This window comes from Eleutherodactylus coqui, chromosome 11 (genome assembly GCF_035609145.1).
Source record: "Eleutherodactylus coqui strain aEleCoq1 chromosome 11, aEleCoq1.hap1, whole genome shotgun sequence".
Classification (NCBI taxonomy): Eukaryota; Metazoa; Chordata; class Amphibia; order Anura; family Eleutherodactylidae; genus Eleutherodactylus; species Eleutherodactylus coqui.
In genome coordinates this window covers 82662763-82690060 of record NC_089847.1, presented here as the reverse complement: position 1 = coordinate 82690060, position 27298 = coordinate 82662763, and the positions used below count along the sequence as shown (strand labels likewise).

Below are 27298 nucleotides of genomic sequence, written 5' to 3'. Positions count from 1 at the left end.
TGGACTCCTGGTTCCTTGGTCATCTTCCTTTGTAGAAGATAGGGAGTTGTGTTAATCAGTGGTTTGTTTCACCTGGTGTTCCCCCATCATTGGTAACGCTCATGTGGGCACGGTGCTCACTAGCCCACATGGACATAACACATGCCTTTTTTCAGCCTTACATACTATGGTATGTAGTATGCAATCAGTGTGTACTGGAATCATGCGGCAATTGCATGACTAGTGAGATATTGTTCTTTTATGTAGGCATAAAATGTAAATAGGCATTAGGTACAGAGAACAAGCACAAAGAAGAAAAGACAAGCCCTCTGTTAACTGAGAGAAAGTATAAAAAAGGGAAAAAAAAAAATTAGCTATTGCTACTGAAATATCGTTTGAATGTTAACAACTCTCTAGGTTCCTGATCGGCACTTGGTTTTACCAATCTATTGTGAAATGTAAAATGACTATAAGTGAAATTCTTTCTATTATTGTCTTTAAATCTACAAACCATAATAGTAAATAATGAAGAGCCCCTACACAGCACAGACGCCCCCTAGTGGTACACCCCATACAAACAGACAGAACACTCAGGCAGAAGTATTGTCTTTATTGTGTAGTATGGTCTATTTCACCATTTATGAAGACACTGGTCATTGTGTAACGCTACACAGTATTACTCCAAGCAGTTAAACATATACCAGCTCATGTGCAATTCCAACTCAAAGCTGAGATGTGATGTTTCCAGCCAGACTGCATGTCAGGCCCGTCCCATCTTCTTCTACATTAATTGCTTTCACCTTCCCACCGTCAACAATCAGAGAGAACCTAAGAAGAAAATGAAAAGGAACATAAGTGGTTGGTCAAGAACCAGTTAACGGTGTACCCCCAACTATGTCACATACCCACAGAATATACCATAAATGACTGAAAGCTGCAGGTGCCAGAGGTGCGACTCACACCCATCACCGAAATAAGGATGCCAAAACTCTCAAAAAATGAACCACCCCTGTATTCATTCAACGGTCTGTCATGGGACCCACACTCTAGAGACGGGTGGCAGATATGGGATCGCATATGCTGCAATTTTGGTGGAGATTTCATAAATCTCTATGATGTGAATAACACTTTAATATGGCAAATACAGCTAAAACTAAAAACAAAACTTGCATATTCATCATCTATAAATACATTTATTTTGCCATTGCTGCATTCATAGGCCCAGAACATTTATACTTCTGTGACCACGGAGCTGTGTGAGGGTTTGCGGGACAACTTGTAGTTTTCATTGGCTTCATTTTGGGGTACATACAACTTTATCACTTCCTATTGCGTTTTTTGGAGAGTCAGATGAGCATCAGAATAACGAATCATAGAACATTAAATATATGAATTTGGTGGGCGCAATTTTGGCTCCTTCAATCAAACTATCTTTCATAACGGACTGCTTGCTTCTGCAGCCGGGAGATCTCCACGCATAACCACTAAGTTCACTGGAATCTTTTATTTGTGAATCTTCCCGTTGACAGGGAGCACATTCTACCTTCCTGCGTAGAATTTTGTGGCTGCGCAAGTATTCAATAGCTGATAAATCATTCTTACAAATCCTATTCATTTCAAATACATTCATTTTCGCTTCTGCACACATTTTTCTGTCACTATGGTACTTAGGTTCCCGCCCAAGCGATTGCCTCATCCAAGCCCCGCCCCAAAGCACGGTCCACCAATCCCATGATAGAAAACGCCGCCCCCAAAGCTCCTAACCCGACCCAATTCCCAGCTTCAGTAGAGCCAGCCCCGCCCCCTCGCAGGTTCTTCAACCACGGTCCCCTATACTGCAAGTATGCCATGCAGGGTCAGGGTATATATAAAGGGAGATCGCGGGGCGACCGCTCTTCATACAGCACGGGGGTTAGCTGTTTATTACAGCTGACACCCGCGGGCAATAGCTGCAATAAGCCACACGGCCGATCGCGGCTATTAACCCTCTAAATGCCCCTAACCCTTTAAAATCCCCCAAACAATGATTGGAGGTCCTGTACAGGCCCCTGCGATGGGATCGCAAGGAGCTGTGCAGGTGTCATGGCAGCTGGGATCCTTCTGAAAGAACCCAGGGCTTGATAAGACTGCCTGTCAAATCGTAGTATGATGTCATGCTATAGCATGACCTCACACTGCAGGAGCGATCAAACCATCGCTAGTTGTGGTCCCCCAGGGAGGAAACAAAATACAAAAAAAATAAAAAATCAGATCAATAAAGTTTTACTTGTTGAAAAAAAAAAGGAATAGTTCAAATCACCCCCTTTTGCCATATTTATAATAAAAAAAAAAAAAATCTAAAATCTTAAAACAAAAAGACATATTTGGTATTGCTGCGTCCGTTAAAGTACTATCTATTAAAGTAGCGCATTATTTACCCCCGCACTGTGAACGTCGTCCAAAAAAAAAAAAAATTTTTTTTAAATACCAGGAATGCACTTTGTTACCCTGTCTGCCAGAAAAAAATTCAATAAAAAGCGATCAAAAAGTTGTATCTCTTTCGAAATGGTACCAACGTAAACTACAGGACTTCCCCCCCCCAAAAAAAATGAGCCCTGGCACAACTATGTTGGCGGAAAGATAAAGACGTTATTGCGCGCAGAAGATGGCAGCAGAAAATGTAAAAAAAAATGTTTTTGAAAAAAAAATAATAGTACAGCAAAAAAAAACAAACTATACAAATTTGGTATTGTAGTAATTGTACCGACCCATAGAATAAAGGTATCATGTCATATTTGTTGTAGTTTGTGCGCCGTAGAAACAAGATGCACTGAAAGATGGCGGAATGTCTTACTCCACTTAGAATTTTTTAAACGTTTTTCAGTACATTATATGGTATGTTGAATATCACCATTGAAAACTACAACTCGCCCCGCAAAAAACAAGCCCTCATACAGTGACATCGATGGATAAATAAAGGAGTTATGAGTTTTTTTACAAAGGGGGAGGAGAAAACGAATTTTTTTTTTTTTTTTTTTTTTTAAAGAGGGCCGCATCATTAAGGGGGTTAAAAACTGAATTAAAGTCACAAATCACTTGCAGAACAGTAATGCTAGGGCTATACAACAACTTTGGCCATGACAAAGATCACAGCGCCGCTCTGCTTTCCTTGCATACAAAGCAAGTGCGTGCGGCCACACAGCGACTCGCAACTTTCTACCACATGGCATCTGCAAGAAATCTAAAGTTGTTGGATTATTTGCCGTTAGCGGGTTGTGGTAACTCACAAGTAACATGCAAACAAGGAAGCATGACGCGTCACAGCTGAAGTTGCCTGGTGACCCTAGTGTATATAGATCATATGTCCACACACAATAAATGATAGTATACATGGAGCAGTTTATAAGCTCTATGCTGTGCAGTCAGATTACCATCCTCTTGTACTGTGCTCAAAGTTTTACATTAAAAAAGTCGATGCTCCATAGTGATAGGTTAAACAAAAGTGAAAGACCCCCTTATATTTTTAGGCATTTTCTAAATTCCTGACAGACTCACCTTTTGCAGCGCCTATTTCCAAAGAGATCTTCCAGCTCCTTTTTGTCCAGCAGTAATCCAGAAGCCTGAGAACACAATATATGGTTAAGCCTTACAGGCCTGCAGCGACAGAACACTGCAGAGGTATGAATATACAAGTCCATGCAAGTAAACACTAACAAGAGATAAACCTTCAATGACATGGCCTGCCAATGGATATGGCCCCTTTTACACAGGCTGCTAAATAGAATTCAGCGGTAGGGCTCCCGTTGCAGGAGTACCGCATTTAAAAATGCAAGTGCCCGCAAGCGATTGCATAATTCCGCTGCGGAGATCCCGAGGTCTCCATTAACACAACATTAATGGAGACCTCCCGCAACTGACAAATGCGGCGAATTAGAACGATTTTTTCCCGTGACAGAAATCCGCAGCAGAATCACGCCTGTGAGCACTGAGCCATTGGGTTCAATAGAACCTAACAGCTGCGTTATTCCGCCGCAGGAAACGTGGCAGAAATCTATCCATGGGAATTAGCCCGTAATCTGAACAATTAACAGTTTAATTCAAATGCATGCGCCGACTTCTTGTTCGTTGGTCAGTTTAATGCATGCAGAAAATGAACAACAGATAGACCCGTGACACCTGAACGGCCCGCTTATGGCTCATATCCATGGGCGGGTTTGCATTCCGGGATCCGCGTGGGGCACCAGCGCAGATGGTCCAGATTAAACTATTCACGACCCGCCCGTGGACATGAGGCCTTACTGTGAATAGAGGTGGGCTGGAAGGTTTCCCGGCCGCTCCGCCTCCATTTACTCAGTGACGATTGGCCCAATGTATAAGCACAGGAACAATTATCGTTTGGATGGCCCGTCAGACATCTGTTGCCCAACAGGCCGTCCTGTGCAAAAGCTACCTATCCCACTCCCACCTATAGGAAGAAAGGGGATCCAGTGACAGTAAGTGGAAAAAGTAAGGATTTCTGCAAGTAGGTGGATTGTGCAAAGAAATTGGTAACGCCTCCAAGGACGAGTCAGAAAACAACGGACACGAAACCCAACTTTCCTTTATCGATTAAAGCCTGCACTAAGACGCGTTTCAGGGTGAAACCCCTTCATCAGTTACACTGGGGCAGAAGCTTCTTCTCGGCTCGGTTGGACCACCTGCTGATTTTTTATTATTATTTTTTTTAACCCACCAGTGTTCTTCTGTAGCCAATCAGGCACAGACAATTGTGGAGTATTCCCTTTCCTATGTACGGATGTCCATTGTTTTCCGACTCCTACTTGGAGGCTTGCGCAATCTTGTATCTCGCTTCACCACGCTCTCAATCCTCAACACTTTCAGTATTCATATTGGCTAGTGCTGTATGTATGAAATGGGCCGATATGCAATATATATGTCCCGCTTTACTGAGTAGAAAGGATCATTTAAACTACACTACAATTCACTCCCTTTGGTCACCATTACATACTGTAGACGGCGCCGGAGAGATGGCAGCTACAGACATCGCTACAGTTATTTATAGGATGCAAGTCGAGACTCATTGCACTTACCTTGGCAAAGTCTCCGCAGGGATCAGCTAACATGCGGACCTGCAAGAGAACGGCATCATTAACCATGGACTAGGCTTACTACTCATATAGGTTATTTCTAGGGGATCACTTTCCTGGGTCACATTGGCATCTTCTTCAATATGGTTCCAAACGATACATGAACAGGTTGCAGTTAGACAACATGGCCGAGGCTTTAGGATGTATTTTTATACTAAATACCCTCATTTTATAAGTGTTTTTAGCACTTTCTTGTATCTCGGAGTGTCTTTTCACTAGTTCTACAAAAGTCCATGAATGGTGAAGGTAAACATACTCCAAAGTTTATATATATAGTTAATCAGTTTATGTACTTTTATCTATTCCAGACCGATTCAGAATTACAAGTTTTATTCTCCAATGACAACCAAAGTAAAATTGAATAACTATGATGATTGACACTTGGAATCAGTTTATCTGCAGTCCACGGATAGTCAATTGTCCCATTGGCCCAGTCACATGAGCTCCAGCAATGCCTGTACGCTGTTAAAAGCAAACACATAGGACTTTGGATTTAGCTTTGGTTGGGAAGAGAGAGGGAAGCCTCACGCGACAAGTCATGCACAGCGCAGTGACATTTCCTTAAAGTGTCACTGCTGATTTATAAAACTTCTGACAAGTTATGGCCACGTGCCAGAAGTTTTTGACTGATCAAGGTGCAGGTGCCGAGGCCCTGACTGATATCTGTAATGGAAGGGTAGAAGCATCGCCGAGACCTACGCCGCTGCGTCTCCTCTTCTTGGAAAGCCAAGCAAAGGGGTGTATGGGCTCACTATCTATAGGCCACACATGGCTGGTCACACCTCAAGGGCACAGCTTTAAAATGGGGGCTTCTACTGCTTCATTACAGTGATCAGCAGGGGTCTCAGCACTTGGACCCTAACCAATCCCAAAATTTTGTGTCACCATTACATGTCACGTTTTGTGCAACAACAATTGTTGTTAATCCGGCCCCCAACGGTCCGTAAATTCTAATAATTCGCCATTTCTTTCTAAAATAAATTTGGAATCTCTCCAGTAAAGAGCCAGTCGTGAGACTCCTCTGACCACAGCGAAAGCAGCACATTTATGTGAACGATTACTTTTAGGCGTCTTCTCCACACTAAGGGCCTTTTTACACGGAACAATTATCCTTCATTTAAAATTGGTGACTTGTGCAAAACTGAACAATCATTCAGTGTAAACCCTGCCAACCACTGAATGATCATTCGCTTACTTAGCGTTTATATTGTGCAGGCATACAAAATGGTTTGTCGTTTGCCAGTTTAGTGTGAAAAAGGATCGTTTGGTCGGTAGCAGACTATTCCCAAATTCCCCTTGCAGGGCAACAATTGACCGAATGAGCAAAATGACAAACATTTCAAGGATTTATCTGCGCGTGTACAAGGACGTCGTTTGAGAGTAAACAACTCGGCCATGGTTCGCTCATATTAACGATTATTGACCCCGTGTAAAAGAACCCTTACAAATAAATTTTATATGCTGAAACCGTCCTATAAATGTAAGATATTTGATAATTCGGCATTTCCTAGACCCAAAGTCCCGTATACAGAAGTATGTACTATTTTAGGTAGATTTAAGTTGTGAAATATTGCTAAATATTGCTGAAAGAAATCCTTCCTCTCCTATATGAAGAGCGATTCGTCTTTCCATATTTCAGTGACCGGCTGATGACGCTGTGAAGCAGAAGCCTCCCGGCACACCGATGTTACCCAACCCAACTGTGGGGTTACACAACCACTACCCGACTAACAGTGACTCTTGGAATGCAAACACGCCTCGCCTCTTGTTCTCGCTCTCCAGGCTTCTGCTGGCAGTGGCAGGATATGGCATGTTAGGGACAGTCACAGCGTGGACCGGTAATCGGGCAGTATTCCAAAAGAGACAACTATTGTGCTTCCACGTAGACAGTGAACTTTCCAGAAGCCTAATTGGTAATCCGTCTAGTTGCCCAGCGGTGCTGGGCCGGGGGTGTACTGCAGCATGAGCTATACAGACTGGGAAAGATACTGGTCATCTAAGTGGTCACTTGGCTAGGAATCTCAAAGATTTCTTGACTATTTTGATACAAAAAGTTTATTTCAGTGTTAGTATAGAAAAGGACAAATGAAACCAAGTAGACTATCTCAATGCTGCAGAACCCATCGCCAAACTTGTGGTTGCAGCGAGTTCCTTTCCATGCCCATCAGGCTGGTCTCACCATTGGGCACGGGGCTTGGACCAGCAGGTGTAACCAAGTTAGATTTGACAAATCTGGGAACCCCCAGACAGATGCATTGTGTATAGTACAGACTGCATTCATGCTGATTGTCTAGAATACTGCAGATGTAATGGCTAGGTTTAAAAAAGGTTTGTCCTGACTGGTAACCCCTTTACAAAAGCAGGTCTGCCCGGCTGTAAACCTATCGTTCTAGCAGCCAGAGCATGTAGCCAGGACGCCATACACATAGGTAATGTATATAGCACCCATTCTGAAATGATGCTATACTCCTTACCACAGTGACCTATCTGTGCACAATATATTGAAGGGAGAGCAGACTGTCTACTTCAGGATATGATAGAAGGAGCCCTTTTTTGGAAACTAATATTTTTACAATGCTGCATTCAGAGTCCCATAACTTTATTTTTCCATGACGAAGCTCTGTGATGGCTTTTTCTTTGTGTCACGAGCTGTAGTTTTTATTTGTACCATTTTGGGGTCCATATGGCTTTTTGATCGCTTTTATTGCACTTTTTGGGAGGTAAAACAAACAAAATAAATATTTTGCTGCACGGGATAAATAAATAAATAGTGTGCTCAAAATATAGTACAGGTCATTACACACAATGATACAAAATGTGTGGGGGTTTTCTTAATTTTTTTTTTTTTATACAAATAGGGGAAAATGAGCAAAAGTTTTGTTTTTTTTTCCTTCCTTACACTCTTTATGTCCCTGTAGGGGACCTGAACCACAGCAGCTAAGATAAGGTATTGCAGGACTTCTGTATTGCAATACCTTACCGCTTGTAATAGCAATAATAGGCAATGGCAAGCCAGGACACCAGTATCTAGCATTCTGTTGTCATGGCAACCCATCGGCCCTCAACGATTACAATGCGGGGGTCTGATGACGTCCCAGAGGGAGCGCCCTCCTTCTGTGAACCCTTTACACGCCGGGATCTAGAGAGATTGCGGCATGTAGTGGGTTAAAAGCGAGGGTTGTTGCCTTCATTTACCACCCTTCCGCTGCAACAGCGGGGGTATCAGTAACCGCCTGCTCCCGCTGTGGGATGGCACTGCCTCATTTTTGAACCTGCCCAATCCACAGGGCATGAGCTTACATCCTGTTATGTTAAATACCCTCTAGCCAGGACGTAAACTTACGCCCTGTGGCGTTAACGGGTTAAAGCAGAACAAAAGCTTCAAAGAAAAAAGTGATATATTAGAAGTTTTGATTGGTGGGTTCAGGAGCAGAGATCCCCAATGATCTTTAAACTGAAGGGGTAAGAAGCACTCACACGAGTTCTGTTCCTAGACAGCCTATTTCGACTCTCCTCGAAGTGGTGTATAGGCTCAATAGAATATCTGTGCGTCCATGTACCAATCACATGTGCAGGGATACAATGCTCAGCTCAACACTTTTGCCCCTTCATTTTCACAATCAGTGAGGATCTGTGCTACGGGACCCCCACTGATAAAAACTTCTGACAGGTCAAAAGTTTTTTTGATTGTTTAGTTGCACATCTGAATTGAAAGTAAAATGAAAATGTTCTTTACCTTTCCTTCGCCTCCATGCACTTTTCCCCACTCACTCGCAACAAAGGGATCATTAACTGATATGCAGGCGAGAACTTCCACCCCACGGGATTTCAGGTCATCAGCCTGAGACACGTATCCAGGCAAGTGCGTCTAAGAAAATCACAAGGGACAACAACTAAATACAACAACTAGCATTGTTATCTGCACGCAAGGTTCCTCTATCTAAGCCTATAGACTTCTCACTATGGAGGTGATCAAAATATCCATCCACTGTGCATAATAGGAATCGGAGTCTTTTCCTACATGGTAACATCAGTGATATGTGAAAGGAGTCATATCTGGAACATCTCATGTCCATGTGGAGTGCTCTCACTCCCATTCCTTTCAGTGGAGTATGACCGTAAGAAAGGGCCCCTTCTTCATTAATGATTAACACTCTTCTTGGGTTCAGCTAGGATCAAGTACTACATTTCTAGTTTTTTCCCCATTTAGGACGGTCTTATCTGTTAGACATCTTAGATCGTGACATGTCTTTCAGAGAGATATTACTTACATGACATTTTCTTCAGTGATGCAACATAAAATGCAATAACAAATACAGAAGATTCGTTTTGTAAAAGAATTGCTTCCTCGATCTCCGTCACACTGCTCGTTACTCCATCAATTATGAAAGATTCTTCCAATTACATGTTTGGCAATAAAAACCACTAGTCATTTCTGTTAAAGCCAGATTAACTGTTACAAAAGTTGCTGAATGATCCAACTAGACATTTATTCTTGAAGGAAATGATTGGCCTTAAATGGACCCTCCTGTTCTGGACAAAGAAAGATGGTTATACCAGATTCTCGTACTAACTGATGCACACAGTGAATTAGGTATAAGATCCCTTTTACACAGGCGACAAAATTCTGCGATGTTGCCGTGATGAGATAGCATGAGAAAAAAAAACATGTATGTGAAGCTCATTCCTTTCAGTGGGTTCCTTCACATTAGCGCTGTGCTATCTTGTGAGCAAAGAAAAAAAATCGTAGCATGCTGCGATTTGTGATTTTTTTTTTGTAGCCCATGTTTCCCTATGAAGCCTTCGCAACACACGAAATCACGGTTTTCATCCAATCCAACATCATCATTAGAAAATAAGCCCTACCTCAAAACTAAGCCCTGGCTGAACTCCAAAAAAGAGGGAATACTTACCTAAAAGGCTCGGTCCATGTCCTCCTGCTGCTCTCCGGAGCTCTGTCGTCCTCATTCAGCCACAGAAGATCACTTCCAGGTTGCAGGATTCATAAATCCCGCCTCCAGGAAGCAATGGCTCTGAGTGGCTGAGCAGTGCTAGAAGAACCAATCAGTGCAGCGCTCAATGAATCAATGCAATGTCTGCGATTGGGACATCCAGCGCTGCTTAGCCAATTAGGAGCCATCACTTCCTGGAGTCGGGATCTATGAATCCTGCAACCAGGAAGTGATCTTCTGTGAGCAAACAAGGACTGCAGAACGCCTAGCGGAGCTCCAGAGCAGCAGGACCAAGCCTTTTAGATAAGTATTCCCTTACTTTTTGATTTACTTTGATATTGCTGTCGCCTGTGTGAAAGAGGCCTAAGACGCTACAACGGCTTTGATTAACCAGTGCTGGCCAGTCAGGGCAGCCATGTAATCTCTTCGGTTTAGCCACCTTTGTTTGTCAAGGCCTGAAGGATTTCTTTAAAGGTCCTCCGGGGCCCGTCCTATTAGGACTCCCACGCTGCTCTCCAATACCAATTGTACTGGGCTGTCTGGCAGCCTTTCACCACAGTGCTACCAGAGGAACAAATACACAAGAGGATTGGAAGGACAGCTGCTGGCTGAGCAACATAACGTCTCCTATACTGGACATACTGTAAGACTAGTGAACAAGTTACCTTAGAGCATCCTGGAGTAAAAGCTCCTGGAACGCCAAAGAGCACACCCTTCTTGTTTCCAAACACATCCCTGACACTTGTCTTGTTTCCAGGACCTCCATCATAGATCTGCACATCTGGAAGAGGATCTCCAACCTTGAAGAGAATGCCATGGATTAGACAAACTTTGAGAAAACCCCTTTGACTTTTGTTGGCCGCTTGACACAAGTCTGATCCTCTGATTATAATGGGCCAATCTTCTAAGTACGGAGTGAAGTTTTAGGTAAAAGGAGCCACATGCTTGGAAGAGGGCTGGAATACCCCCTGATCAGACATTTATAATACACTAGCAGAATTACCTGGCTTCGCTGGGATCCAGTGCTGCAGCCCCGCTCTGGTCCCAGTGATTGCTGTGACAGATGTCAGAGGAAATAAAGGGACTGCTGAGCACTGTGATGTCAGGAGTTCAAGAACGTGACGCTGCAGCCCACCAAACGACTGCCAGTGCATGCTAGGGCACTCAGACACCAGCTGACACGTAACTTCGCTGCCCATAATGACTTCTTAATTGGGCATAAAATGAGTTTTATACTACATTCAAATTACCTGGCGAATGCTCCAGGTTACACAAAGGTTACAACAGTACAGACTAGGGCTCCGAAGAACTAACTGGATCGTGTCGGAGATGGAGGTGGAAATGAAACTACACTCAGGCGGTATATACACAAGGGGACCAAAAAGAAAGAGGCCCCATACACCTGAGGGGTAGGAAGGGCACTGGAAAATTTACAAATGCAGGTACCACTTTCCCGTCACCGGGACATCTCTAGGAGGAGAGCGCCTGCCAAAGGTCCAAGGAGCCAATCCAGACAAGCTGTGATTGACAGCGCCAACCTTTTTTATTGTGAGATTTTTCAACCCAGAATAGTAGCATGCGTCGTTCATTCCCGTCTGGCCCATGCGCGGTGCACTCTCTACTGTAGGCAGAAGGTTCGTAGACTTATTGCGCATGCGCCATGGCCATTTTCGCTAAACCTGGAAGAGCAGTCAGAGCGACGTCAATGAGAAAGAATAGTGCATGTATGAGCGCACACAGACACAATAACAAAGTCTGGCACTATTAATCAAGGCAATGGTGGACTGCCAAGCGAGAACAGGGGAACTGGCTGGCAATGAGTCCGCCTCGGGGGCACTCACCAGCTAATTTGCATATGAAGAAAAAAAAAAAAGCAACAACGTCTATTCTCCACAATGAACAGGGTATAATGAACCACAAAGGCACGAGGCAACGGGTGTCTAGATGTCCGACCAAGTGCTGCCAGTTGTTTGGTAGGCATCATTCTGCTGATAGACTATTGGGTCTATAATTGGGGTACATGCACAATGGATATTTTTTCAGACCCCCAAAATTGCTCCCCTTTATTTCAATGGGTGTATGCACAGAGGTTTTTTTCCCCTCATAATAGAGTTTTAAAAAACCAAACGCAGAATGTCCTATGCTTGTCCAATTTTCAGCTCATCGGACAGCACAAGGATGAGATGTCCAAGTGCCGTCGGCTGAGAGTTGCTCCTGAGAATCTCGGGCGCAACTTTTAAGACACCCGTGTGCATGCACCTTTATACTTCACTACGAGGATGCCTAATAAAACCAACATATAATGAATTACAGAAGTCGCAGCAGATTCCTGGCCCGCTGCTTGCTGGGAGGATTACTGCAGCATCACACCCCGAAGCAACAATGAAGCCGCGGCGTCACGGGGAGCAGAGGATTCGTAGGCGTTTGCTCTTAATTACATACAACTCCTGGAGGCAAAGCTTTTCATTCCACAAGTCCCAAGTGCAGCTTCCTACATGATATGTCACCGGCAGGGATTATCCTACACATGAGCCTGTGGAGCCACACCATCAAGTAGTAATGCCTCCGAGCTGTGGTCTCTCGCGCGGGTGGGCCATCTGAAGGCTTCAGTTTCCCCTTCTGTCACGTTAGCAGAGCTCGCAGGTTTCATTGGAAAAAAACTGCTACAATGTTTAAAGCAATTTTTCGAGCCAAAGCCAGAAAAAGATTGTTTAACCAAGTCTGAGGACATACCCATCCATCTTCAGGGCATTGAGGTATTGGAGAAAAGCTGATGGGATTTGGAGGGGTGCGGGAGAGAGGTGGCAAGGGGGAGAAGAGGCAAAATATTTAGGCACATGCAAAAGGGAAAAAAAAAAAGTTTCTTTGGCTTTGTTGGGGACGGGGTGATCATGATTTGCTTAGATCTAGTTATGATTGATGGTATTGCCTGGGGTGATGATATGTTCTACATTTATTATATATGTATAAACGTCTACCGGTCGGTAACAGTATTGTCCCATGTATGTAGAGTCCCGGCGGCAGCGTTGTGCTACATTGTTTCCGTATCTCCATTCCCTTCACGGAGCGGCTGGAAGGAGGGCTGCGCTGAGCGCTCGGCTGCATCCCACAGGCGCTCGGCGGACAGTTTCTGGGTTTTCCAATCTTGGCCACAAGATACCTCTAAGGCCAGTGACAACGAGCGTCCTGTAAGGTGGATCCGGCGTGGTGCCGCGGACATGACGGCCCCAAGTCATCAGGACTCGCCTCCGTATTTTTCTACCGGACAAACACTGATCCGTATTTGTCGGACAGAAGTATAGCGATACGGAGGCGAACGGCTCCCGTGGAAGATAGGGCCACGTGAACACATACAAAGATCACTCCGTATGATGGCGCCCTAAAATAGGATTGCCTTAAGGCTCGTTCACGCGGACGGAAGCCCATTTTGGTGACGTAAATATGCGGCGTATTTATGTGCTAGGAAAATTTTTTTAATTTGCTCACATGTATATTTCACATGCAGGTTTTGCGCGCCCAAATACACTGCATACACAAAAAAACAGCATAGGCGGCACATTGATATGCTGTGCAAATACACAGCGGATACACCCGGCATATCTGCTCCGGACCATTCGCTTCAATGGCCTACGGCGTTATGTAATACACACTGGAATCGGACATGATTTAATAAAATCCGCTCATGTGATCGCACCCACTGACATCAATATGTTCTAATCACTGCATATTACACACGCGGCACAGATACATGCAGGATAGTGCATAGTTTATAATATGTTGCCAGTTGTACAGAAACATCTGTGTTTGTAACCAGTTTAATGACACTAATGAGTTCTGATGCTAAACATGACGTCACAACGTCTTGTATACTGTATGCTAGCAGGTGAAGATCCTGTACAAGCACGTGACCTTCGGCCCGTCACACCCACACTGCACTGATTGCGGACTAACACACGGCGCCCCCTGCGCCCCGCGCAGACCTTACCTTGAGGGACATGGCTCTGCTCCACGCTGCGCTCCTTACTGCTAGCCGCGGCGGTGACAGGAGGAGGAATGATACGGGGAACCGAAAAGCCATGACAACTAGGGGCGGGGTTACCAGAGGGCGGAGACATACCTCCTGCTGGAGGTCACGCCCAGCTTAGGTAAGCACTCGGCAAACGACAGTGCGCATGCGTCTTCCAAATTTGGACCGACGCATGCGTATGTCAATCAGGAAACGACGCATGCGCTTACAGCTTCCTTGTCTGCTCCGCCCACTTTGACGGTCGCCTAGCGCCGGGAGCTAGAGGCGGAGCTATAGACGTTCAGTAACCTGGAAGAAGTTGTAGTGTGAACACGTGGGTGCCGGTACCGGAGGATGAAGCTTCTGACACATAATATGCTGCGGAGCCATGTTAGCGGGGTGACTCGAGGCTTCCCGCTTATTATCCGGGTATGTAAGTGTATATACTGAGTATGGCCCTCAGCGCTAGAACTGTCCCTGTCCACAGGGGAGAGAGGGGCATTATTTGTGGCAGCTGCCATGTTGACAACAGTTGCTATGCTGCAGGAAGGCTCCAGGTTCATAATATATTCCATATTGTCTCTTATTTCCCATACTGAGTAATAAGAACAGGACAGCGGCTCCCTGTACAACATAATACACTGACCGCTGACCGCACTAGCGCCCCACGTGCAACTGTGTAAATAGCGGAAAAGTTTATTTTTACTTTTAATACCTTTTTAGTTTTTTTCCACTAAGTAACTTTTTTTTAAAACTAACTTTTACAGTTATTTTTTTAAGTCGCCAATAGGGGACTTGAACTTGCGATGGTTTGATCACTCCTGCAGTATAATGTAATATCATGGTATTACATTATACTACGATCTGACAGGCAATCAGCCAGACGGTCCCAGGCTACCATGGCAACCAATCAAAACCCTGCGATCTCATCACGGGGCATCTAGGACGCCACAAAATTGATTGGGGGATTAACAGCCTTAACATTGATCGCGGGTGTCATCTGTGAGAAATGGTACATGCCGCAGGATCGGCTCCCCATCTCCCTCCGTACAAACCCCGAACACAGAGGAAGTGAACTTTACATCTATTGTCGTTAAGAGGTTAAATTTTGCAATCCTTTCTAGAAACAGAAAGCCAATAGCGGATTGCTGGATCCCTGATATGACGGACACCGGCGGCGCAGACTCCGCCCACTCTCCGTAGTAGGTGCCATGGGGTATCCTCGTTAATATCCGGACTGCTGTGTCTATATGTATGGTAATATAATGAGGTCTGTGGTGGGTGAGCAGTGAATAGCCTGCTTCCCTGAAAATAAGTCCTACCCCAAAAGTAAGCCCTGACTATACTACATAAAAAAAGAATACATTACCTAGCAGGCTCAGTCCAGGTCCCAAACTGTGTTCCACGGAGCCGTTGGGGCTCCACAAGTCATAGTTAGGGGCTCCGACTGAGGGTCTAGGTTTGTGGTGGCAAACCTATTGCACATGTGTTGGAGGGGGCACACATAGCCCTCTCTGCTGGCATGCGTGCCAACAGCCGCTCAGCACTGTACTGATTACCGGCTGGGATGCTGCGGCTCTCCTGGTGGTAATCACACAGGGCACTGATCTCTGATGTCAGTGTTTGCACCCAGATCCTCCTCCCCTAAGGTATTCTCTGTAGTTCTGCAAGAGAGGAGAAGGAAGGAAACGTTCCGGGCTCACCACTGACGTCAGTGTGCAACAGGGATCAGTGCAGAGGAGAGGAGGAGGAGCGGCTCTGACTACAAGGAGGAGGTGAGTATATGGGTTGGGGGCTATTATTACTGGGGTTAATATTCTGGGGCCACTGTGGGGGTCGCTATTACTTCTGGGGCCACCAGTATAGGGGACACCATTACTACACGGGGTGGAATTTACAGTTGCTGTAGCAGCACATACGCTGTGGAAAAAAATCTGCATAAAACGTGCGGATATTGATTTACGGTTCGGGATTTAACTTTAAATATAATGTATATCAATAGCCCATCCAGCGTTTCTCCCCCCTCCTTTTTTTTATACGGCCCTGTCCTCTTTATAACAACCAAGGTAAAAATCATATGTCATAATAAGCCACGCCCCTAACCCTTCCCTTGACCACACCCTCTGTCTCACTTTGGGGTTCCACGAGAATCTTTTGATTCAAAAAGGGCTCCATGGCTGAAAAAGTTTGGGAACCACTGCTCTGGAGGTTCGGCGCTTTTCCCGCAGTCCTCAGATGCTCGTACAACGTCACTTCCTGGTTACGGGATTCATAAATCCCACCTCCAGGAAGTGATTGCTGTGATTGGTTTATCCAGCGCTGCATTGATTGGCTTTGCAGCAGTCAAAGAACCAATCACAGCCATCGCATTGGCTCATCTAGTACTGCATTGATTGGCTGAGCAGCAGTCGAAGACCCAATCACAGCCATCACTTCCTGGAGGTGGGATTTATGAATCCCGTAACCAGGAAGTGATGTTATATGAGTGGCTGAGGACTGCGGGAGAGACCTGGGCCGAGACTGCTAGGCAAGTATAATTAGAAAATAAGAAACTGTGCTTCTTTTGGGGGCAAAAATAAATATAAGACAGGGTCTTATTTTGGGGGAAGCACAGTATGTGTTAACGAGCTGCAGCGGACATACTCTGCTACTTGCTACGGACTTTGAAATGGAAGTTTTCAAAAACTCCTGTTGTGATCAGTAGAAGAGACAGGCCGCTGAAATCAGCATGCCAGTCTCTACACTGTAGTGCCTGCTGCCTGGGCACCATGGGGGACATGACAGGTTCCTTTTACGAACTCGGCTGCATTCCATCTGCTCCTCAGCTTTGTTCACATTTACTTTATTTAGACCCATAATGCTATAGGATTCACGTCCTGCAGGTTCGGGGTGTGAATGGAGGGGGATCGCATGTCGATCTTGCTCCATACAACACGGCTGCCGGCTGTTTCTTACAGCTGACACCTGCCTGCAACAGCTCTGATAAGCCGCGCTGTTAGTTGAGCTGTTAACCCTTTAAATGCCGCTGTCAATTCTGACAGTTGCATTTAAATGCCCCGACCAATGTTGTGGTGTCCTGTAGGGCCCCCAGCGATGAGATCATGGGTTGTCATGACAGCTGGGGCCTTCTGAAAGGCCCCAGGGGTGCCATCGCAGAGTGCCTATCAACAGAGTAACATAGTATGCTAGGCTGAAAAAAGACAAATGTCCATCCAGTTCAGCCTGTTTCCAGCCCTATGTTGATCCAGAGGAAGGCAGAAGCCAATTTATCCCACCCTGGGGGAAAATTCCTTCCTGACTCCAAAATGGCAGTCAGAATAATCCCTGGATCAACGCTCTTCAGAGAAGGTTCCCTCCTGACTCCGAGTATGGCAGTCGGAAGATCCCCGGAACAACAACCGTTCTGATTATGTAATGTCTATATCCTGTAATATCATTGTGCTCTAGAAAGCTATCTAGTCCCCTCCTAATCTCCTCTATCAATTTTGCCATCACCACGTCCTTAGGTCCTCTAACAGTAAAGAACCCTCTTTTGTGTTGGTGATGAAACCTTCTTTCCTCTAACCGTATAGGATGTCCTCTTGTTACTGTCACAGTCCTGGGTATAAATAGACTAGTAAATATTAGGAAATTATATAGTACCAGTGTTTTTGGTGGTGCACTGCGCCACACAGCTCTGCTACATGCACGTCACACACACACACACACACACACACACACAGCTCTGCTACATGCTTTCTTCATCCCATACAACAGGGATCACAACCAGCACAGCAGAGTCCTGCACACACCGATCACCCCCTGGTCATGTGACTCCTCCCACACATGTGACTGATCACATGATGGTGACATCACAGATGCTGTAAGCACATGGCTGCTGTCCGCTTCTGTAGGTTTTTAACAAAGTGAAGGACCTGTGATGACATCATCGTCATCTGATAAGGGGCGGAGCTCAGAGCCTAGGTGACTAATCCCATGACTGTGGCATCTACACATGTAACTCACACAGTCACTCACTTGTGGTTGTTAGTATTTCATAGCAACTGACGCCGCAGTGGTTTGTAAGGGATGTAGTTCGCTTGTAATCTGCACAAGGATGAAGGACCTGTGATGATATTACTGTCATGTGATCAGGGATGAAGCATGTAACTCACTCAGGATGAAGGGCCTGTGATGACCTCACCGTCAATCCAATACACCAATCCAGCGGTACAACCCCGCTCCCAATAGAGTCCCTAAATATATATATATCACTTAATTCCCTTAGAACTTTTGGGTGTATTCAATCTGGACCCGGTCATTTGTCGATTTGAATCCTTTTTAGCTGACTCTGCACTTCCTCCTGCTTTAGGCAGGTGATATTTGGGGTGTGGGTGGGTCATTTTATCCCCCTGCATCTCGTGTGATATTTCTTTTTCTTTTGTAAATGCGCTTGAGAAAATGTAATAGGTTTACCCCCCACCCCCACCCCATCATCTTCTATGGTTTCTCTTGCATTATTTGTTAAGGGGTCAATGCTTTTTTAGTGCAAATCCTTTTACCGTTTATATAATGGAAAAATACTGTTTCCCTGAAAGCAGGCCCTACCCCAATAGTAAGACCTATCCCGGTTTTCAGGGGAGGCTTTAAATATAAGGCCTCCCCTGAAAATAAGACCTAGCTAACATGCCCCCCCCCCAACAAAAAAATCAATACTCACCTGGTCCGTTGCATCCCGATGGTCTCCGGCGGCACTGCGGCAAAATGCAGAGTCCTTCCCATCTGCCATCTCTGCTTCTTCTGGTGACGGGGCTTTGAAAACCCAACCTCCAGCAAAGCGAGCGCTGTGATTGGCTAATCGAGTGCCAGCAGCCAATTACAGCTGGCGCTAGATGAGCCAATCACAGCCATTCAGTCATGTCATTCACTGAGTGGCTGTGATTGGCTCATTGAGCGCCGCTTTGCTGGAGGCGGGGTATTCAAAGCCCCGTCACCAGAAGAAGCTGATATGGCAGACAGGGAGGACACTGCAGTTTGCCACAGCGCCATCGGAGACCTTTAGGACGTTGCGGACCAGGTGAGTATAAGGCACCCCCCTGAAAATTAAACACTGTGCCTCTTTTGGTGCAAAAACTAATATAAGACAGTGTCTTATTTTCTGGGAAACAGTAGTTTAAGGTTATTTTTGCTCTCTTTGGCAATCAGTCGCTCTGCCTCCTGCTTGGCAGTTTTTATCTTTTTCTTACATAAATATTTTTTCCCCTTTTATGTTTTTAGCGCTTCTTCACTGTCTATCAAGCCCTGCCTGTGGTGTGACTGTCTGACAGATCGCGGTATGGTGTAATGCTATGGCATTACATCATACTGCAGGAGCGATCAAAACAGTACAAGTTGTTGTCCTCTCTGATTAAAAGTTAAAAAAAAAAACCTTTTGCCATACTTATAATAAAACAAAAAAAACATATTTGGTATCGCTGCGTCCGTAAAAGTCCGATCTATCACAGTAATGCATTATTAAAACTCTATAATTGTGCTTTTTTTGGTCACCCCATCTCCACGAAAAAATGTAATAAAAAGTGACCAAAAGGTTGTGTGTACTCCAAAAATGGTACCAATAGAAACTACAGGACATCCTGCAAACAATGATCCCTCGCACAACTATGTCGTTATGGCTGTCAGCAGATGGTGGCAGAAAGTAATTTTAAATTAAATATCTTTGAGAAAAAAATAAAAGTAGGACCGCCAAAAAATAAACTATTTTGGTATCGACTCATGAACCATAGAATAAAGTTATCAGGTCATTTTTGTTGCAGTAGTAGAAAGAAGACGCACCCAAAGATGTCGGAATTTTTTTTCCCATTTCCCTCCACTTCGAATGTTTTAAGCTTTTCAGTACATTACATAGTACCAGTGAAAATACAACTCGTCTCGCAAAAAAAAAAACAAGCCCTCAGACAGCGATGGCGATGGATAAATTTAGGTTAGGATTTTTTAAAAGTGGGAAGAAAAAAACGGAAAGGGAAAAAAAGGGGCTGCGTCCTTGAAGGGTTCAAGTTGTAGCACTTCCCCCAGTGTATATAGGTCAGCTAGTGTTACCTGGGTTAGCTATTCCTTTCTGTCTGAAACTTCCAGCCTCTTTTTCTCATGCGGTCATCTGATACTGTTACATGATCCCTACTGCAGAAACTGTTTAGGGCTAATACCCACGCGTTTCTGACGCGTTTCCCGCAGTGGAATAACGCAGCTGTTAGGTTCTGTTGAACCTAATAGCTCAGTGCTCACGTGTGATTCTGACGTGGATTTCCGCCTCGGGGAAAAAAAATCACAGCATGTTGTAATTCACTACGTTTTTCTGCCGCGGGAGGTCTCCATTAATATAGCATTAATGGAGACCTCGGGTTTTCTGCAGCAGAATTACACGATCGCTCGCAGGCACTCGCGGTTTTAAACGTGGTACTCTCGCAGCAGAAATCCACAGGCGTTTCCCGCTCCATCCGTGGTCATGACCCCTAAGAGGGGAAGACAGACAATCCTATCACAGTTACTAGTGATGATCACACAGTTATAATGGAGGAGATCACAGCTCATCCTCCTGACTGTGGTCTTATGACCTGTAGCTTATTTAGATGAATATAGACGGTAATGATAATGAAACTGCCAACGGCAAAAATGGTATAGACTCAGCTAATGCTGTCCTGATGCATTATGGGATAGAGTGGCGTTTTTTTTGGCCTTCCTCTGGATCAACATTGGGGGGGTAATAGGCTGGACTGGATGGACATATGTCTTTTTTCGGCCTTACATACTATGTTACTGTGTGCCTCAAGATGGTGCCTGATAAGTATCATACGGGGCTGCACTACTGGTAAGACCTCCAGAGTGTGACAGCCAATCACATTGGGGGGAGGCATGGAAAAATGTGTTTTTGCTGGAGTTGCCCTATTAGCTTAAGGCCCATTTAGACCCAACGATTCTCACTCAAAGCCGTCTTTTGAGCGAGAATCGTTGGCTCTAACTGTACAGACATTGTGCAGTTTTCGTTAACGAGTCGTTCATTGTTCTCTTTCAGCAAGCTGAAAGAGAACGATGAGCCTTGTCAGTGCCACGTGCTGACTTCACAGCAGGATACTATTGTTTCAGCTGGTATCCCGCTCAGAGAACACAGCAGGAGTATGAAGAAGACACCTGTCCAGCTGTCTTCTGCATACCCCGCACAGAGCGCACAGCTGTATACCAGCTGTGCGCTCTGTGAACACAGCAGGAGTATTGCCGGCACCCCTGCAGTAAGCCCTTCCCTGAAAATCATCCATAGCTGGTAAAAAAAAAAAAATTATATATACACACACACACACTCACCTCGCCACCACTGCTGGGGCTCAGCCGTGTGTAGCCGTTTCTTCTCCCTGAACTGCTCTGAAGTTCTTTCATTAGGCACTGAATGAGCTGTATCTGATTGGCTGAGCGCTCAGCCATTCAATGAATGACAGCTCAGTGCTGCCTGTGATTGGCTGAGCGCTCAGCCATTCAATAAATAACGGCTGAGCGCTGCCTGTGATTGGCCACAGCGCTTAGCCAATCACAGGCAGCACTTGGCCATTCATTGAATTCAATGAATGGCCGAGCACTGCCTGTGATTGGCTGAGCGCTGTGACCAATCACAGGCAGCGCTCAGCTGTCATTCGTTTAATGGCTGAGCGCTGCCTGTGATTGGCTGAGCGCTCAGCCAATCAGATACAGCTCTTTCAGCAGGCAGAGATTTTAAATTCCCACCTGAGGAAAGAACTTCAGAGCAGTGCAGGGAGAAGACGCGGCTACACACGGCTGATCCCCAGCAGCAGCGGAGAGGTGAGTATATTTTTTTTCTTCATTTTTTACACCAGCCATCGAGGATTTTCAGGGAAGGGCTATATGCGGAAGATAGCGGTCCTGCTTGTCATCTGTATACAGCGGGAGCCTTAATTTACACACTTATGACGCTCAAAGCTGTCACTCATACTGCCGTTTGAGCTAATTTTGAGCGATCATCTTGCCATGTAAATGCAAATAACGATTATTGCTCAAAAGATGTCTTGTGAGGGACTTTTCAGCGATAATAATCGTGTCTAAATGAGGCATTAGCTGGGACCATGTCTACGTTCAGAGAGATAATTCTGTTAGTTGATGTATTATCATATTATCAGCACTGCCGTTCAGCTTTCCGCTATTTTATATCCACTATCCTACCAAAAGTAATTGGACACCTGAGCAAAATCCCAAGTAGGATTTCCATATGTAAATAGTTATTGGGGCTCCTTTGGCCCTAATGACTTCGGTCACTCGCCACGGAGTACTTTCTAAGCTTCTGATGCACTTCAGCCGGTATTTCTCTCCATTTATCCTGAGTTTTCATCCTACAGTTTGGTCTTTCAATAAGTTTGGACTAGTGATAAGGATGTGTACACACAGCAGTGCCTTAGTATGTATTTCCCTCTTTCAGCACTAGATGGCGCTATAGGGAAGAACAGTCTTGGCTGCAGGCTGTATTATGTGTAGCTCATGTTATATTTTCTTTCCTCGCAGGCAGATGAGGTGAAGCTTAATTCTGTGGACTTCAATCGAGAGTTTGTGACGCGTATGATCCCTAAACTGGAATGGGAGGCGCTGGTGCAGTCTGCAGAGAGCGTGAGTACCCCTCATTGTATGTTTGCTGGTTTCTATATACAGCAAAAATATTGTGGTACTGTGTTAGCCAGAGAAGTCTATGTAATGCCAAACACTCTGGTATAGAAAGACAAACATATTATACAGATGATACCATTTCTCTGGTCAATAAAAGGTATTGCAAGTTCTCGGAGCACCTTCATCAGATAATCATGCCTGATGAAGGGGCCTCTGTGCTTTGACAGCTTGGATATTTAATGTTACTTAACACCCATGACAGTCGGCATCAGTGAGAGATCGCCTCCCATCCAGACGGGAATCAGAACCTCACAGATCTCTTAAAGGCAGGCACACCCTTCACCTGGCCATAAGACAGGTTGGAGAATGTTGAGGTAGCTGCTGCTGCCTGTCTCTGTTCTTTCAAGGATTCTTCCAGATCTCTAAAGGTGGCAGACTGCAGGGCATCACTTCCAAAACTCTATGGCATGAGAGGTCCCTGGTGTTCGTCTCTGCGGAGAGCCGCTCGGTAAGCCTGACCTCATCCTCTCGTCTCCTGCTGTGCTCACCTGGCTCTGTGGGGATTCTTCTCCCTCCAGTAGTGGTCTACTCTCTGTGTTGGAGCACCACAAACCTCCAGGCCAGGTACGACATTGTGAGATAGGGTTCAGGTATGTACTGCTTCAGGCAGTGTCTAGTAACCACTGGGGAGCTGGGAGAAGAAATGAGCGCTTTCTAAGAGGATCTCCAGCGAGTCGAATCACCCTGCATAAGGGATTGAATTCTGCCTATGCCTCAACCCTTCATGAATGAAAAATTTAAAGGGATGTCTATATGCGTGCTCAATAATCAGACTGAGGATCTGTATGGTCTCTGGGCTTTGCCTATGGTCTAATAGCCCTTGTTGGCTCTTCCTATAATAGCTATGGATGGCTCTACCTATGGCATTATAGCCCTTATGGCTCTTATAGCCTTCATTTCTCTACCTATCACGTGATAGCCCATAGGACTCTGCCTTATAGCCAGTTGTGGCCTTTGCCTATAGCCTTTGTGGCCTCCACCTTATAGCCTAAAAATCTTTTAGGACTTTATCTATAGCTTTGCCCGCAGCCTTTATTGGGTTTGGGCTTTTAACTTTTTTACCTATGGTGTTTTTCCTATGGTCTATTGCCTTTTTGTGTTTTAATTAGGGCCTTTGTGCCGAACTTAGGTATTAATAGCGACTGTGCTTGGGCTTTTGGCCTCTGGGCCTCACCTATGCATGTAGGCTCGTGGCTGCTGAGTTTTGCCTATGGCTCTATGATGTGCCTTTGATTTGTAGCCTCTAGGCTCAGCCTATGTCCTGTTTACTCATACCCTCTGTGTAACAGGTGATCGTCAGTAGAAAGACAATAGATGTAGCCTCTTTTTCCTCACCACACATCTATAGTAAAGAATACCTTTGGAAATCTTAAGGCTGATTTACACGCAATGATGATCACTCAAAATTCGTCCAAATGGCGACTTTTGAGCGATATCCGTTGTGTGTAAATGTGTGCCCATCGTGTACTTACCGTACACTCTCCGTTCATCGCGGACTTCAGGTCTGCATGAAATCTGTCGTCCCCGATAACAGGGACGGCATGCTGTGTTCTCCGCGGGCACCGCGGATAGCATTGTATGCAGAACAAAGCAGATGTATTTAGAGAACAGATCATCTGCTGTTCTCTGAATACATGCAAATGAAGCTAGTTAGCTACTAATGGGCTAATTAACCCACTAGTAGCTAATGCAAAATGATCGCTCAAAACTGTCAGTTTCTGATGAATTTTGAGCGATCATCTATGTGTGTAAATGAGGCTTTAGGTAAAGGCCCTTTTAGACACAACGATTCTCGATCAAAATACGCTCAAAGCCGTCTTTTGAACGATAATCGTTGTGTCTAACTGCACTGACATTGTGCGTTTTCATTAAGCCATCTTTTCAGCGATCAGTTATCAGAAATTCAAAGCAGGATACAACTGATACTATTGTTTCAGCTGTATCCTGCTTCCTGAAGGCGGCTGGGTATGAAGAACACAGCTGTCCAGCTGTGTTCTTCATCCCCTGCTCGGAGCGCTCGGCTGTATAACAGCCGGGCGCTCCGAGGAGAAATGCTGGATGCAGAAGACAAGCAGCCCCGCTTGTCTTCTGCATCCCAGCTTGGAGCGCATGGCTGTATAACAGCCGGGCGCTCCAAGCGGGGAACGGCTGGATGCAGAAGACAAGTGGCCCCGCTTGTCTTCTGCATTCCCCGCTTAGAGCGCAAGGTGATCGCTCAACGTTTGAGCAATCACTTTGCAAAAAGCACACAATGATTATCGCTCAAAAATCGCTTGAAAGATTTTTTTTTTGAGCGATAATCGTGTCTAAACAAGGATTTAGACTTCTGATCATTGTAAGAACAAGATGACAAATAGATTTATATAAGAATCTTTTTTCCTGAGGTGGCATCCGTCTGTGCAGGAGTTATAGGATGCTTTTACACTTTGGAACAGTTATTTTTGATAAGCTATCTTCACGGATCCTCCTAACTTTTTGAAATCAAGAACTCCAAGCGAGAATTTTGGCTTAGATTCATCCTAAATACAATATATTGGTGTAATGTTGTGTAAATGGTGTGTTCCTCTTTGGGAATCATACTTCCTACTGCCTCATGCCCCCGGCCGGGTGGGAATCGTGCTGGGAGATTCACACAGCGGGATGTGATCGGTGCCCCGGCATTGACCTCATACTTACCTATCCAGCATCTTCTGCCTCCGCTCAGCAATGTGCCGGCTGGCGCACAGCCGCACATGCGCAGAGAAGAGCCGTCGCGTCAGAGGTGACGTTTCTTTGTGGATGGAACTTGGACACTTACCATTTACCTAAACATCTTACAACCAGGTACATAATGACATGTATTCCCTAATGGCAATGTCCCATTTGAGTAGGACACTGAGGTAGAAGCCAATTTTCCTCATTTAACCCCTTTAGTGGCACACCCAGAAAATCTCCTAAAAATCTGTGTTGAAATGTGCTGAAGACTACCTAAACCTGCCACTGAAGGGGTTAAGGGGAAAAACCTTCTTGACTCTAAAGGGTGTTTGAACAAAGTAGAGTCGTAACTTGAAGCTCCTGGGCCCCAATGCAAAACCTGTAGCAGGGCCCCCAACTATAATGTTTTATTCATAGTACTGAGCTTCTTATATGAAGAACAGAGGTCTGATGGGGCCCCTAAGGCTCCTGGGCCCGGTCGCAACAGCATCCCCTATAGTTACACCCCTGGAACAAAGATCTTTATCTCCACAGGGTGGAGTGCAGTGGGCAGAGCTCACTTGTGCCCCTTCCCTGTCGGATCTTACGTGATCATGTGACACAAGGAGCTGTCAGTCTGCACCCCATTGCAGTGCCGAGCAGGACGACCACCCAGCCAACAAGGGGGGGACGTGGATCTTTGTCACGTGAGGCTGTGTCAGCTTCCTGTGCGACCGTAGGGGCGGTTGGATCAGCCCAGCGGTGGGTTACTTGGCGGCAGCATTTATAATTGTAAGTTTATGCTTATGAAGCTGCCTGTTCAGTCAAATACATTTGTGTTCCTCCGGATAACTTTAATGTGTTTTTGCGTACACTTAAAGGGTAACTCCTGCTTAGTCCAAAATGTGTACGAAAGTAGATATTAATTTCTGCAATCTACTCAGTTCTGCTGGAAATTGAAGTACATTGCCACCTTCCTCTTGGCAGCATGCTGTGCAGAAACCTATAACATGTCTTGCCCTGCCCCTTTTAGAATTAGTAATGCCGCCCTAGGTCTGCTGACATTATATGCATCATTGGCTAATTTTTCCTTTAATTTTTTTTGTGTGTTTTTTGCCCTTGTTTTATTAATGTTCTCATGAAAACTGCTGCTGTCCGGTATTGTTTTAAGTGCAAATTAATCACGCCATGTCTGTGCCTTTTCGTATGTGTATTTATATATATCTCACACATATGCCTTTTCTGATCTATTCTCTTTACACCTTAAGAAGAACCCTGAGTAGGTTGGAAAGCTCACTATAACATCATGTATTTTTGTTATCCATTAAAAAGTATCATACCTACAAGATTACTTGGTTTCTCTTGCTGAGAACAATCACATTTTGCTCTACTGGCTAACACGGTACCAAACTTTTTTCAGAATACATGTAAGTAATATGCCTGGTCTGGATGACTCTGGTTTGCTATTCTTTACAGCTGGGACATGGCTCAGACCTTCCACGGGAGCTGGTGTCTGGATATGAAAATGATGAGGAGTTCTTGAAGAAGGTTCACCATGTATTGCTGGAGGTAAATCCCCATAACCCCGTGCTAAAGGCAGGGGCTGAATACACACTATGTTATACCAGTGCACTTACCTCATTTATCTCTACCAGGTCGAAGTCCTCGAGGGTGCCTTGAAATGCCCAGAATCTGGCACAGAATTTCCCATCAACAGAGGAATTCCCAACATGCTCATTAACGAGGAAGAGTCCTAACGAGCTGTTATGTCCACCAGCCTGTAAATAGTTGAACGCACTGCCCTTTGTTATTTCTGTTCCTATTAAACGCTGTTTTGTTGTTGCTCATCTGAGCGCTGCGTCTCT

General features: G+C 45.1%; 2 protein-coding genes across 2 annotated transcripts; one reads left to right on the top strand and one right to left on the bottom strand.

Moving 5' to 3' along the window:
- Positions 1–574: 574 nt before the first annotated feature.
- On the bottom strand, positions 575–14185 carry PRDX5 (peroxiredoxin 5). Its single transcript, XM_066582835.1, has 6 exons — positions 14043–14185; positions 10723–10857; positions 8842–8973; positions 5049–5087; positions 3514–3578; positions 575–807 (listed from the first exon to the last, which is right to left on the bottom strand). The coding sequence occupies exons 1-6, from the start codon at positions 14133–14135 to the stop codon at positions 702–704; spliced, it is 570 nt and encodes a 189-aa protein (XP_066438932.1). The 5' UTR covers positions 14136–14185; the 3' UTR covers positions 575–701.
- A 136-nt stretch (positions 14186–14321) lies between these two features.
- TRMT112 (tRNA methyltransferase activator subunit 11-2) lies at positions 14322–27285 on the top strand. Its single transcript, XM_066582834.1, has 4 exons — positions 14322–14492; positions 22602–22703; positions 26910–27002; positions 27089–27285. Exons 1-4 carry the CDS (start codon positions 14418–14420, stop codon positions 27188–27190), a joined length of 372 nt encoding a protein of 123 aa, XP_066438931.1. The 5' UTR covers positions 14322–14417; the 3' UTR covers positions 27191–27285.
- Positions 27286–27298: the final 13 nt, after the last annotated feature.

Bases quoted from the DNA above. Each gene is read 5' to 3' on its own strand.
- TRMT112 (XM_066582834.1), top strand. From the start codon at position 14,418: ATGAAGCTTCTGACACATAATATGCTGCGGAGCCATGTTAGCGGGGTG. The intron at 14,493-22,601 runs GTATGTAAGTGT...CTTTCCTCGCAG, and splicing joins GCTTCCCGCTTATTATCCGG to GCAGATGAGGTGAAGCTTAA. The intron at 22,704-26,909 runs GTGAGTACCCCT...TATTCTTTACAG, and splicing joins TGGTGCAGTCTGCAGAGAGC to CTGGGACATGGCTCAGACCT.
- PRDX5 (XM_066582835.1), bottom strand. From the start codon at position 14,135: ATGGCTTTTCGGTTCCCCGTATCATTCCTCCTCCTGTCACCGCCGCGG. The intron at 10,858-14,042 runs GTAAGGTCTGCG...ATTCTCTTCAAG, and splicing joins GCAGAGCCATGTCCCTCAAG to GTTGGAGATCCTCTTCCAGA. The intron at 8,974-10,722 runs GTAACTTGTTCA...TGATTTTCTTAG, and splicing joins TTACTCCAGGATGCTCTAAG to ACGCACTTGCCTGGATACGT.